We start from the raw sequence: 12,584 nt of genomic DNA, 5'->3' as shown, positions 1-12,584 counted from the left end.
TCTTATTCTTTTATCTGCTCTTTGCTTTGGCAATAAACCTCAGGAATTTCTTTGTTATTAAGGATTGCTGCTTGACATCCCCCTTTCTCCTCTCCCCTAAAAAAAAAAAAAAAAGGATTATCTCTAGAAACTTAAACCGAAAGTTAAAGGATCTCAGGGGGTCATCCTTCCTGTAGAGGAAGCTGGTTTTGGCACTTCCTACTCATACAGAAAAGAGCGAGCATATCAGTTTCAAAGAATGTTGTGAGCAGTTGATATGACATACTAATGAAACAAAGATTATTACCATGTGACGCTATTGCTTTGCAATACAATTGGGAGCTAATGATACTAATGAAAAACATGTTTGCATTTGAAAGATAAAAATGTAACGATGGCTGATGTCAGTCATGAATCATTTAATATTTTCCTCGAAATGTCAAGTTTTCCCCTCCCCACTCCTGTCATTTTGGTATAATCAACCGTCCTTTAAAAAGGGAGTGTTGCTTATTTATATGTTTGCACAGCACAGTGGGACTCCAATCCTGATAGGTGCTAGTGCCGTACGATGAAAAGATAATCCCATGGATGCCTTTGAATTTTAGATCTTTAAGTGTTGGGAATTTCTAAGTAAAGAGAATGATTCCCCCCTCCCTTTGTTTTGTTTTGAGGCAGTAAGTAACATTTAATAGAATAAGAAGACTAGGCAATTAGCTGTTTGTAAATAATGTAAGTTGCGATTTTCAAAAGTTCCTAAAGGGTTAGGAACCCAACTTCTATTAAAAGTCAATGGGATTTAGGCACCCAGCACCCTTCAGATCCTTCGAAAATCCCTGTTTATTCGATGATGGTGAAATGGTTTGAAAAAAACAGGTAGAAGTGACATTTACGAATGGGGCAAATTCGTCCACAGTGTGAGCTAGTCTGTGAAGTTGGACCAGATTTGCTCAGGACTGAAAGAGCTTTTGTTGGTAGGAGAAGAGTTCTCAAATGTCATGCTGTATGGTGAAAACTGTTGGTCGCAGGGATCAAAGAGAATTTCATTCCCCCCACCTCCTTTTTTATTTTATTTTTTGCAGTTATCAAGGAGCCTTGTTTCTTTTTCTTGGCCTTCTGTTGGATTTAAGTTTGCATTAGGTCTAGTTATTGGCTACTACCAGGCACAAGGTGCTAGAGTCAATACACCTATTATCAGATCCATAACAAATTCAATTTGTCTCTTTAAATACAAATATTTAAAAAAACATATGTGCCCGTGCCTCTCATGTTATTGTATGATACTCCAGGAAGTTATAATAATTCTGCTAGGGCCATTGGTTTTAGAGCGATTAGTGTCCGTTTCAGAGGGCGGAAGCGTTAATACTGTATAAAAACATCAATGTTTGTGTGAACCTGCAATTTTTTAATCTAAAAATGTCTTAAATGAAATTCTTCTCTTCCTTTGATTTATAGTATTTGTTGGTAAAATAGATAGTTTAGGCTTCACTTAAATTAAAATTACCTACGGGTCACCAAACGAAATTAATAGGCAGCAGGTTTAAAACAAACAAAGGGAAGTATTTCTTCACACAACGCACAGTCTGCCTGTGGAACTCTTTGCCAGAGGAGGTCGTGAAGGCCAAGACTATAACAGGGCTCAAAAAAGAGCTAGATAAATTCACGGAGGATAGGTCCATCAATGGCGTTTAGCTGGAATGGGCAGGGCTGGTGTCCCTAGCCTCTGTTTGCCAGAAGCTGGGAATGGGCGACAGGGGATGGATCACTTGATGATGACCTGTTCTGTTCATTCCCTCTGGGGCACATGGCATTGGTTGCTGTCAGAAGACAGGATACTGGGCTAAATGGACCTTTGGTCTGACCCAGTAGGGCCGTTCTTATATTTTAAAGGTTGTGTTGGTGTAAGAGTAAGCAAAAATCTGTTTAAAAAAATCACTGGCTCATCAGTTAGTAAGTACTCTGGATATCTTCTGTTGCATAGCACTTACCTTTATACAAGGTACTATGTCAATATCTATGCTAGGAAACTCTGGCATTTCCAAGGACTGTTTAGTTACCTGGAATGCCTGTAAAAATACTTTGTGTCCATACATAAAAGCGCTCCAGACGTTCCAATACTGGTACGACTGCATCAGATACTGAGAATTGCAGCTGCAATTGGCGCAGTTGGTCCTCCCAGTGCGACACTGTGATGCTCCTGACAGCAACGAGTACTGTATATGTTTACATATAAGCTTCTCCAGTCACCTGTTTGAACATTTGAGCTTATAGCCATTTTATCATGCTGTCTTAATCCTTAGCACTTCTTACCTAAATGTCAAATCTCTTGGTTGCCTAATATTAAGAAGTGGTGTTGTCCCAGAATATTAGAGACAAGGTGGGTGAGGTAATATCTTTTATTGGACCAATGCAAGTTGTCTCTGTAATATTAAGAAAACACAGAGGAAGTTGGTGATGTGTATCAGTTGCTTAGCTTCGTAAAAAGCACAAGAAAATAGCTTCCTGTAACTTGATGCACTGATCTCAAAGGCAGTGTTAGTGAAAAACACGATTTTTTTGCAGCCCTTTTATTTTAAATTTAATCTGATGAAAAGAATGAATAGATCATCAACAAAAGGGAGTGGTGGTGGTAGGGGGTCACACATCAGGGAAGGAGCGGCTTTTATCATATAGATTTTTGTGGCATCTACAATGTTCTAAAATCTATCCACACATGGAAATACACACTGTCTCTCTCAAGTTTCTTTGACTGTAAACACACTCTATCAGAAGATTGCATGGTTAATGCGAAGGTTGTGTGGTCTTTAGTGTCTCTGGCAGATCCCTCTGGTACTACCAGATGAATATTTTTAATTTTGTATTATGTGCCACATCTAATTTTCAGCTGTTGGTTTGGATATTGATTCCACAGCTGAACAACTTAAGAAAAGAATGAATAATGTTTTTAATGAATGCTTTTAAAAAGTTGTAACTTGCCAAATACCTTCATGCAGACAGTGCAGCCCAGCATATGTTCATCTTGCTTAACTAATCTAACTTTTTGGAGCTGCCTGATGGCTTGTGGTTGGAAAGAAGGTTAATGCTCTGATTGGTACAGATTAAAAGCAATCAGGGGTTAGGGAAGTGTCCAAGCCCTCTACAGAATCTTTGTATTCGCTAATTTCTTTAAGGGCCTGATTCTGGAAACTCTTACTACTGAAAGTCAGCTCATTAGCTAGCCTGGCACTACTCATAAGAGTAAATATTTGCAGGGTCAAGACATGTTGTTTGATGAGCGCTTCATAAATATTTGAATAAACGGAAGTTCTCTCTCTGAGAATGAGTAGATTCAGGCCCCATGGGACATGCCCCTGTAATCAATAGCAGAAGGCATATGGAAACATATAGTACTTTCAGAATAAGGAATTGGAGTCTTATAGAACTTTAATGTGGAAGAAACCAAAAGGGTCATATAGAAACTACCGTAAAACCTACAGAACGTGGTAGAAAATGATAGCCTTTCTGTAGGCTCGTATTTAGCGGGGAATTATATTCCGTCTGTAGGATTGTTAAAAACAAAACCATAAGAAGGTTGTTCTGTGAAATTCTATATGACTTTACATAAATCCTGGAGGTTCAAGGAAGACTTTATTTGAGAATAAAACAAGGAACTGACAGCCAGGCAGGCAGAATACGTCTGCCAAGCAGGGTGTCAACAGGTGGTATATGAAACTTTCCGACTACTATTTTCTATATGAAAGCTGAACTCCAATGTTTCTGTCATCTCTGTCTTCCCTGACCGTGTGTCTGTGCGTGTGCACAGATACACCCAAAAATACTCTAATAGAACTGACCTTTTGTTCCAGGGCTTCAGCTTATTTAAACCGGCAACCTTTTTGTTTTTTTTCCACCAAATATCCGTTTTCACTTGCTGTGCACAATTTTTTACTTTGAGTTCTCTCTCTCTCAATAAGCACAGTGATTTCCATAAAAGTAGGGCAGCCCGATCCAGCTCCCATTGAAGTCAGTGGCAAGGCTCCTATTGATTTCAGCAGGAGTCAGATCCAACCCAGAGTGGGGAAAAGTTTGCAATACTTCCTTTCATTCTCCCTCTTTGCTTCCTGCGCTGGTGTCACGTTTTGTGCTTTTGATTCATAGTCCAATTTAAGGAGCAGCTTCAAGCAGGATTCCACGGGCTGCCATTTCAGTGACTGGTTTTGGCAATGGAGCAGTCTAACCAAAGCTGACTTCATTTGAATTTGGCTACTCCTGTAGCTGCCTAAGCCAGGTCCCATAACAACTTTTAGCTTTGGAAATGAGCATAGACAGAAGCCTTGGCTTGCACCAGCTTTCAGTTAGGTAATTCAGTTTTTGGTTGACTTTTAACCAAGCCCTGTAGCCTGCTTTGCAAGGGGACAATCAAATGGTACATTGCCCCTTTCAGTGACTATGGGAACTGATAGTTGTTACACCGTGCAGAGAACTCTGTGAAAATGCCCTATCATTTAGCAATTTCATATAATTGTTTAAATAGCCAGCATTGCTCCATTAGGTGGCATTTCTGAGTTTGCCAGAAGGCTTTGTGGAGTCCCTCTTCTTTCCAATCCCTTTTAACTCTCCCTTGTCAGTACCTTTTCCGCCACCATGAGAAAGAGAGGAACAAACTTTAATTTTCAAGCTCATTTTCTAAAATACAGGTCTCCATTTAAATGTGGATGTTGTGATTACAGAGCTCAGTATCCCAGCTTTTAGAGCTCTGTGACCACAATAAAATGAATCCAGAAACCAAGACAAGTGGTTTCACTTTATTACCATTCTAGCTTATTTCCTTCCCCCCCACGACCGCTGTGGAATACTAAGGCTTGGCAACAACTGAAACCAGCTCTCAAAGATGTTACTTACCCCATGCTTTTGACTTAATGATGCATCCTAAATTAATGAAGAACCAGAGTGTTTCCGTTGTATTGCTTTGATGGATTGTCGGCTGTTGTGGCTTCCAAATGTGTAACTTGAGGTTACTTTAATTATTGCTTTTTTTTCCCCCCAATAATGTGTAAAGGCCCCACTACGGGATTGGGGCCCCATTGCGCTTGGTGCTGTACATGCACATGCAGTGAAAACAGAGTCCCTGCCTCAAAGAGCTGACAGTCTAAGTTTGAGAAGAGACAAATGGATTGATACAGTGCGGGGAGCTCAAGCTAATAGTGAGCTTATGATATACAGTATTCATCATACTACAGTTCACTGATCCATTGGAATGGGTACTTCACCTTGCTTGTGGCCGGAACCGTCTGTCTGTCTGTCACTGCTAGTGGGGAGCACTCTGTCCCCTGATGTAGCCTGCAGTTTTAGCTGTCTCCCTGGCGGCAGGTAGACCAGCCAGCCTTCCCTGCTGCCACGTTTTTCAGAAGGAAACTCCAGCCTTTATTTCAAAGCTCTGACAGAGGTTTCTGCTCAGTCAAGTATCTGTCTAATTCCCAGATGGCTGCATTTGCCTTTTGGGGAGACTGTGCCCTCAGCTCTGCTTCCCCCGTGGAGGCATTTGCAGCCAGCTGCTGCTCCTGCTGTGGTCAGGGTGTGCTAGGCCAGCTTCCAGCAGAGGCAAAAAGAGAGGTCTGACGGAGTGGTTCACTGGGGAGCTTGGCAGTCTCCGTGGGCAGAGTTTAGTGCCCCTCCTCTTCTCCAGCCCAGTTTGCGTGGGGTTTCCTCAGTCCTGCCCACTGGGCAGGAAAGCAGCCGGACAGGATGGAGAAACCGGCTCCACGGACAAGCAGCTTGGGCTACGGATGGAGGGCCCTGGACACAGCACGGACGCCGCCGATGTCCAACTGTGTGGGAAGGAGCCTCCAGGCCCAGCTCTCCCTCCTTGCTGCCACCTCTATAACAGACCTCCCAGGGGATCCCTGCTTGTATCTAGGTTGGGGCCTCCAGGAGAAACAAAGGCCCATCTGGCCTGCGTGGAACTCATGTAGTAGCTCAGGGTAGATCTTTTGAGGAGTCCACCCGTAAGTCCCAGGCCACCTCCTTCTTTGAGATCCCCAGACGGCGCCCACGTGGGGGAAGGGAGACAGGGGCTCGCCACTGGAAATGTCTCTGGAGCAATCTCTGTACCTGATATCACTTGCACCTCTGAAACAGGATTATAGGGACAAACTGAACCTGTGCAGGAGGATTTGTTGTACGTCTGATCCGTTAAAATAGACCTCCCAATAGCTGTCCTCTCCAATCAGGCCCTTTTTTGACATTGAGAGATTTCTCTCCTGGAACCCTGTCCGGCCGTTTTTTTAATTCAGACCCAACTGCCACCCATTCTCAAAATTAAATTCAGGAAATATTCTTCCTTCTGTTAAGCATCGAAGTCGAGTCCTAAGGAGCAGAGAAGTCATGTTTCCTTTTATTGAGAAAGGTGGCCACAGGGCCATCAATACACAGATTCGCCGGATACTTCATATTGGTGTTCCAGAAGTCGTCTGCGTGGCTTTGTGCCCGTGAGAAGGTGGAGGACATATAATATACCTTGTTTTGGATGACAATATTTCAGATTGCCTCGCTTTCTAATTAGATGGTGAGGGGTCTGATGCTAATAGCAGTGAATGGTAACTACTGAGTGGTACCACGTAGAAGCAGAGTACCTTTACAGAGTGGAGACAGGCGATGTTTGCTGCATAATCATTCATTTCCAATAAAATGCTTTGGGAACCTCAAACCCATTCCTGAAACTACACTTCCTTCTGTGAATATTAACCAGTGCTTCCATTACTGAAGGTCACCATCACTGGGAAGGTCTTAGGTTAGTCAGGTTTATATATTTAAACCAATAAATAAATAAATAAATAAATAAAATAAAATAAAAATTGAAAGTCTGAGCAATTTCCAATTAGCTATCCAAATAATTTGTTTTGTATGGAAAATGTTACATTTCCAAGTTCACTGAATTCTAGCAACAACATATGTATAAGTAGTGGAATGTTTTTTTTATGAATGTTTTCATCTGAAGCAAATTTAATTAAAAACATGTTCACTACCCTTTCATTTTTGCGTTCCATGCATATTGCAGCACTGAAACTTAATCAGCACAATTGTAGCTCAAATATTTGCTTAAAAGTGAATTTTGATTGTATATTGAATTGTAAAAGTCACAATTTACCATTTTGCATTTAAATATGTAATTCACATTGTGTTGGCTAATGACATAATTCATCCAGTTAGGGAACAGAAATATAATGTGATTTATGTAATCCATACACCATGGACTGAAAATAGTATGTTGAGTTTGTGAAATTCCCAGTTCTGACAATCTGCAGACCCAAAATGATTCACTGTTGCAATTTGCAAAACCAAACCCACACTTTTACTTAACTCTCTCTCTCTGTAATCTGTTTTTATTAAACGTTTCTGCCAAATTCTAAGGGAGGCTATGGGGAGAGAAAGAACTATTTAAAAATTAGTCCTATTTACTGTGTGTTGGTAAGGAGAAGTTTTCAAAAGCAAAAATGGCAGCTAAGCCCCTAACTCCTCTTCAGAGTCAATGGGCGTTAGGCACCTTCCTGTCATTTGTGCCTTGAAAATCTCCATAAGAGACCCTGCTGTGTTTATGTACTCATAGTGAGCCGTTCGGTTTGGTTTCCTTGGCATTTGTATCACGAGCTTCTTCAGAGAAATAAATTCACAAGTGTTTGCTTGTCATCACATGACAAGTTATGGAGCCGAGATTGATGTAATCAGCAACAGACACACGTCAGAAAACTTAATGTGGTTGAAAAGAATACAATTTTTTATTAATTCCTGATTGTGTGTTTTTTGGAATGGGCCTCAGGGGGTTCTTTACGTCTGCCAAGGAAAAAAGAATAATTCGTACAAGTTTATATTTAACTGCACCACAACTGTGGTGGAGAGCAGTGAAGTGGAGGTGCCCTTAATGACAGATATCTTTTATAAAGAGCCACTTTTATTAAGAATGTTAAAACTTATTGCGCTTTTGAAAATAATGGCTTCTATGCAACAGTAGCCCTGTGTGAAATTCTTGTTTAAATATGCAATAAAATACTTGGGTTGATTGATTTTATAACTGTTGGAAGTAAGTGTGTGTGTGTGTCTGTGTGTGTGTGTGAGAGAGAGAGAGAGAGAGAGCAAACATTTGCACAAACATTAGAGTAGGATGCTCTCCAGTAGCACACTAAGTAGTTTTTTTAAACTTTTCTAATTTTTTTGTCTTTAAAAAAATGGCATGTGGTACATTACACATAGTGTTAATTGTGCCTATATGGGATTGTAAAGCGCAGAAGAAAGCATGTTTTTGGGCCTGATCCTGAAAGCAGGACTGAGTATAGACTATGTTCCTGCAAACATTTACCCACATTTCTTGTCCAATTGGGTATGTATACACTGCAGCTGGGCACATGTCTCCCAGTGCCAGGAGACAGACTCGTGTCAGAGCCACTCAAGCTAGTTCCCTCAAAGCATTTTTTCTATCAGAAAATAGTTTCATTGAAATAAAAATGTTTCATGGGAATATGTTGATTTTTGAGGATATTTTTGATGGGGAAAAAGTTGAAATGAATGATTCAACTGTTTCAGCTTTTTTGTTTTGGTAAGGTCAAAATGATTCATTTTGACTTTAATACAGTCAAATATTCATTTTAATGTATTACCAAATAAAAGACAATAATGAATCAAAAGAAGATGTTTTTTACGTTATCGAAACAAAATGTTTTAAAGCTTCCAAATTGAAATTAGTTGGGAATTTTCATTCCACAGGAAGCTTACTTAATTTTGGCTTTTGTTCTGATTTGAGTTGAGTACAGATTTCAAAATGTTGCAATTTCCTGCAGAATGGAAACTCTGGTTTCCAATTGGCTGTAATTAGCACCATTCAAATCACGCATCCAGTAGCAGCTGGTGTATTGGATGTACTCCTGTCGTTTGTTTTAAAAAAAAAAAAAATCAAAGACATGGGTAAATAATCCACCTGTGAAAGTGAACATTGGCTTTTCATCACTATAGCAATATCCTTTAGGCCAGGGGTTGGCAACCTTTCAGAAGTGGTGTGCCGAGTCTTCATTTATTCACTCTAATTTAAGGTTTCGCGTGCCAGTAATACATTTGAACGTTTTTAGAAGGTCTCTTTCTATAAGTCTATAATATATAACTAATGTAAAGTAAATAAGATTTTGAAAATGTTTAAGAAGCTTCATTTAAAATTAAATTATCAGTTTAGTGTGATCCTTGCCCTTGCTGAGTTTTCCAATGTCTGGCACGTATTTAGATACTTTAAGCTGCACACAGGCTTCTGAGTGATCAATTGTTAACTGGCTCCGAGAGGGACAGAGGACAGATTTCATGTGTGAAAATACCTGTTCACACAGGTATGTGGATCCAAATGCTGAAAGCATTGCAAATGGAATTTTCTTCAAACAGTTACATTTCACTGGCAGGGACATCCAGCAGGTCAGAATAGAGGTCCCATGATCTCTCTCGGTAGCTTCAAGTGCACTCTGCAGATCTCCAAACTTTGATGCCCACAATTCTGAGCTTTTTAACTGAATGAGCTGCATTTCGAAATCTTCAGCATCCATCTACTGAAATAGAGACAAATCCAAGTTGCTTTCGCTGAACTTTTCAGGTTTAATTAGAAAAGAAGGCATTGGGCCAAATCGCTGGAAATCTTGAAATCTGTCAGAAAATTCTGATTCCCGTTCTTGCAGGTGCGTTCTAATCTCAACGTCCAACGCAGTGCGCTGGTCCACGTGGCGTCATAGTGATGGAAGCAGCAAATCAGGACTTAAAAATATCCCAGTACAGTGGCGCTGGAACAATTTTTAAGGTGGGGGTGCTGAGCTGCGCCCCTTCTTGCCCCTGTCTGCACCCCTCACTGCCCCAGGCTGGGGCCGGTGGGCCACACCTGGGGGCGGGAGCAGAGCCCTGTCCCGGAGACCGGAACCCCAGGTCGGCAGCAGAGCCCCCCGGGACCGGTGGCCAGGACCCAGGCCATGTGAGTGCCACTGAAAATCAACTCGTGTGCCGCCTTTGGCATGCATGCCATAGGTTGCCTACCCCTGCTTTCGGCTCTAACAATGGTTGCTTAGTAAAGTTTTTAATACTGTCAATGGAGCTTGGCTGCATCTTTGTGTGAAAAGTGCTTAGGATGTTTTGGAAACAATATCAAAGAGTAACCACACAGTACAACCTCACTGATCTGCACTTCTGACTAAGCTGCTGCTCGCTGTGGATTGCGGAATTTTGCAAGTTAGGCACAAAGTGAGGAGAGGCCCTTAAAAAAAAGCTAATGCAGCCTTGCAGGTGTATTTTATCAATTGTACTTTGGTTTTCTATTTTACCATGCTTTGTAATGTGCTAGTAAATATAACCTAGCACATTCTGTAATAATAATAATACAGAAATGTCAGTAATATATAATATTTCCTTTTCCAGATAAACTAAGGTAAATGTGTGACAGTGACTTGCGTGAAGCAATAGTCTCAAGTTGCAGTAGGGGAGGTCTAGGTTGGATATTCGGAAACACTATTTCACTAGGAGGGTGGGGATGCACTGGAATGGGTTACCTAGGGAGGTGGTGGAATCTCCATCCTTAGAGGTTTTTAAGGCCCGGCTTGACAAAGCCCTGGCTGGGATGATTTAGTTGCGGTTGGCCCTGCTTTGAGCAGGGGATTGGACTAGCTGACTAGGTCTCTTCCAACTGAGGTCTCTTCCAACCCTGATATTCTATGATTCTGTGATGTCGCATGGGAAGTAGATGGCAGAGTTCAGTGCCCTATCCAATGGCCCACGCTGCCTCCCTTTGGGCATACTATATAAGACCTCCCTGTAGCATGTTTTCTGAAAGGCAGGAAGACCAGTAGTTTTTTGTGTGCGTTCGTAAGGTTCTACTGTAGAAGGTAGAGCCTGTTTCTTGAGGTTGAAAGCCATTCCACTAGACCTATATGGCCTTATCCTCTTAAAAAACAGACTTCACTCCTTCAGCACCTAAAACTCCCACTTGACATCAACAGGAGTTTTGGGTGTTCAGTGGTATTGGGCCCTTATTTTGTGGTGTTATCAAATGGCAGGGACTTGGGTTATAACTAGTGAGATGAGAACATGCAAATCCCCTAGGCAGCTTGGAAAGTTGGCATAAAAATGTGTATTGGTAGCTGATTCTGAAGAATGAGCACCTTCAACTCCTGGTTACGTCAGTAGGATTTGCAGGAGAATTCATTTATTCTTATGTATTTTTAGAGGCAATCTGGTCTAGTGACTAGGACACTGGACAAGGAGTCAGGAGACCTTGGTTGTATTCCTGGCGTGACTGTGACCTTGGGCGAGTCCCTTGATCTGTCCGTGCTTCTGTCTCTCTCATCTATTGGGTGCGTAAACTCTTTGGGCAGGGACCGTCTCTAACTATGGGTTTGTACACCTTGCACAATGGGATCTAATAGGTGCTACAATAAGACAAGTATCTTCTTTCATCCCGGAGCATCTTTGAAGACACGGGGAGCAGTACAGTATCACCATTCATTCCTGTCCGTGGCTTGTTCCTCCATTAAACCCAGACGGAATAATAATAAATATCATCTTGGTTCATTCTGGAGAACTGACAACCTTGATAAGTTAGATTTGACAGGACGTAGATGTTCCCCCACTCTTGAGCAAGACGCTATATTTTTCCAGTGAATAAAAATATTTATCTGACCAGCACTTTAAATGTGTGTCTGTCTTGTCTGTTGGGTTAACTAATAAATTTTTATTGCTATTTTACATACGGTGAAATTGAGGCATGGAGTGAAGGTCATAGAGGGAATTGGCCCGGGAGGTTGGGACTAGAATTCGGACGTCCCTAGCTGTCCCGTTCTGTGCTGTGGTTATTCCACCAGTTCATGTACCTTCTCTTTTAAAATACAAAATCACGAGCCCTAAGTGGCCTGGAACTGCCTCTCCTCCTGCACTGTTGTGTCACGGTCAGTATGGACGCTCCAGCTTCATTCCCCTTCTTATAAAACAGAGGGCAGCTGGCAGTGCGTCCTCTGTGAGGGCTCTGAGACTCTAGAACTTGTCCTCCTCCCCCTGCCCGATCTGAAATAGACCAAATTTGAGGACTTTCCAGGCATGCTGCAAAAGGACACCTGTTTGAGAGGGTCTCCGGAGAAGGCTGAGGGTGTATTTCCTAGATGATGGAGGGGAGGTGGTTGGCTAGCCAAATTTTAATAGACCTGATTTCAGAGCTGCTGAGGTTTAATTTAATTGTATATATTTGTATGATCATTTTAGGGCGCGTAGAGCCTTGGACAGGCATCTTAGTTATTTTAAATCTAAATAAATAATAAAATAGCTGATTGGGCTAGCATTCAATATTTATACACCTTGCATATCTCTAGCCACTGTGAGTAGAAATTCACCATTCGTGCATTTGTTACATTATGTATTTAATGTTTACATTAGTACAGACGCGTTGCCATAGACATTTTGAAATCCGAATCCATGTGAGATAAAAGTAATTTGAGACAAAGGTCAATAAGAATGATTAGCCCAGATTTTAATTTTTTTTCCTTTTTATTTTGCAGGTATTCCTTTGGTAAGTGAATGTAAATCAGAAAAAATATCTGCAGTAATTCTTTATGAGTGCATTTTGTGGG

The 12,584-nt window shown here is 41.3% G+C and overlaps 1 protein-coding gene across 1 annotated transcript in view; it reads left to right on the top strand.

Moving 5' to 3' along the window:
* Nucleotides 1–12,584, top strand: part of LMF1 (lipase maturation factor 1) — a 340,017-nt gene that overhangs the window by 29,789 nt on the left and 297,644 nt on the right. The window contains exon 3 of the mRNA XM_074965056.1: nt 12,513–12,523. Within this exon, the coding sequence (XP_074821157.1) occupies nt 12,513–12,523 (11 nt within the window). The remainder of the gene's footprint in view (nt 1–12,512; nt 12,524–12,584) is intronic.

Source organism: Natator depressus, chromosome 10 (genome assembly GCF_965152275.1).
Source record: "Natator depressus isolate rNatDep1 chromosome 10, rNatDep2.hap1, whole genome shotgun sequence".
Taxonomy (NCBI): domain Eukaryota; kingdom Metazoa; phylum Chordata; order Testudines; family Cheloniidae; genus Natator; species Natator depressus.
This window is presented reverse-complemented; position numbering and strand designations above follow the sequence as displayed.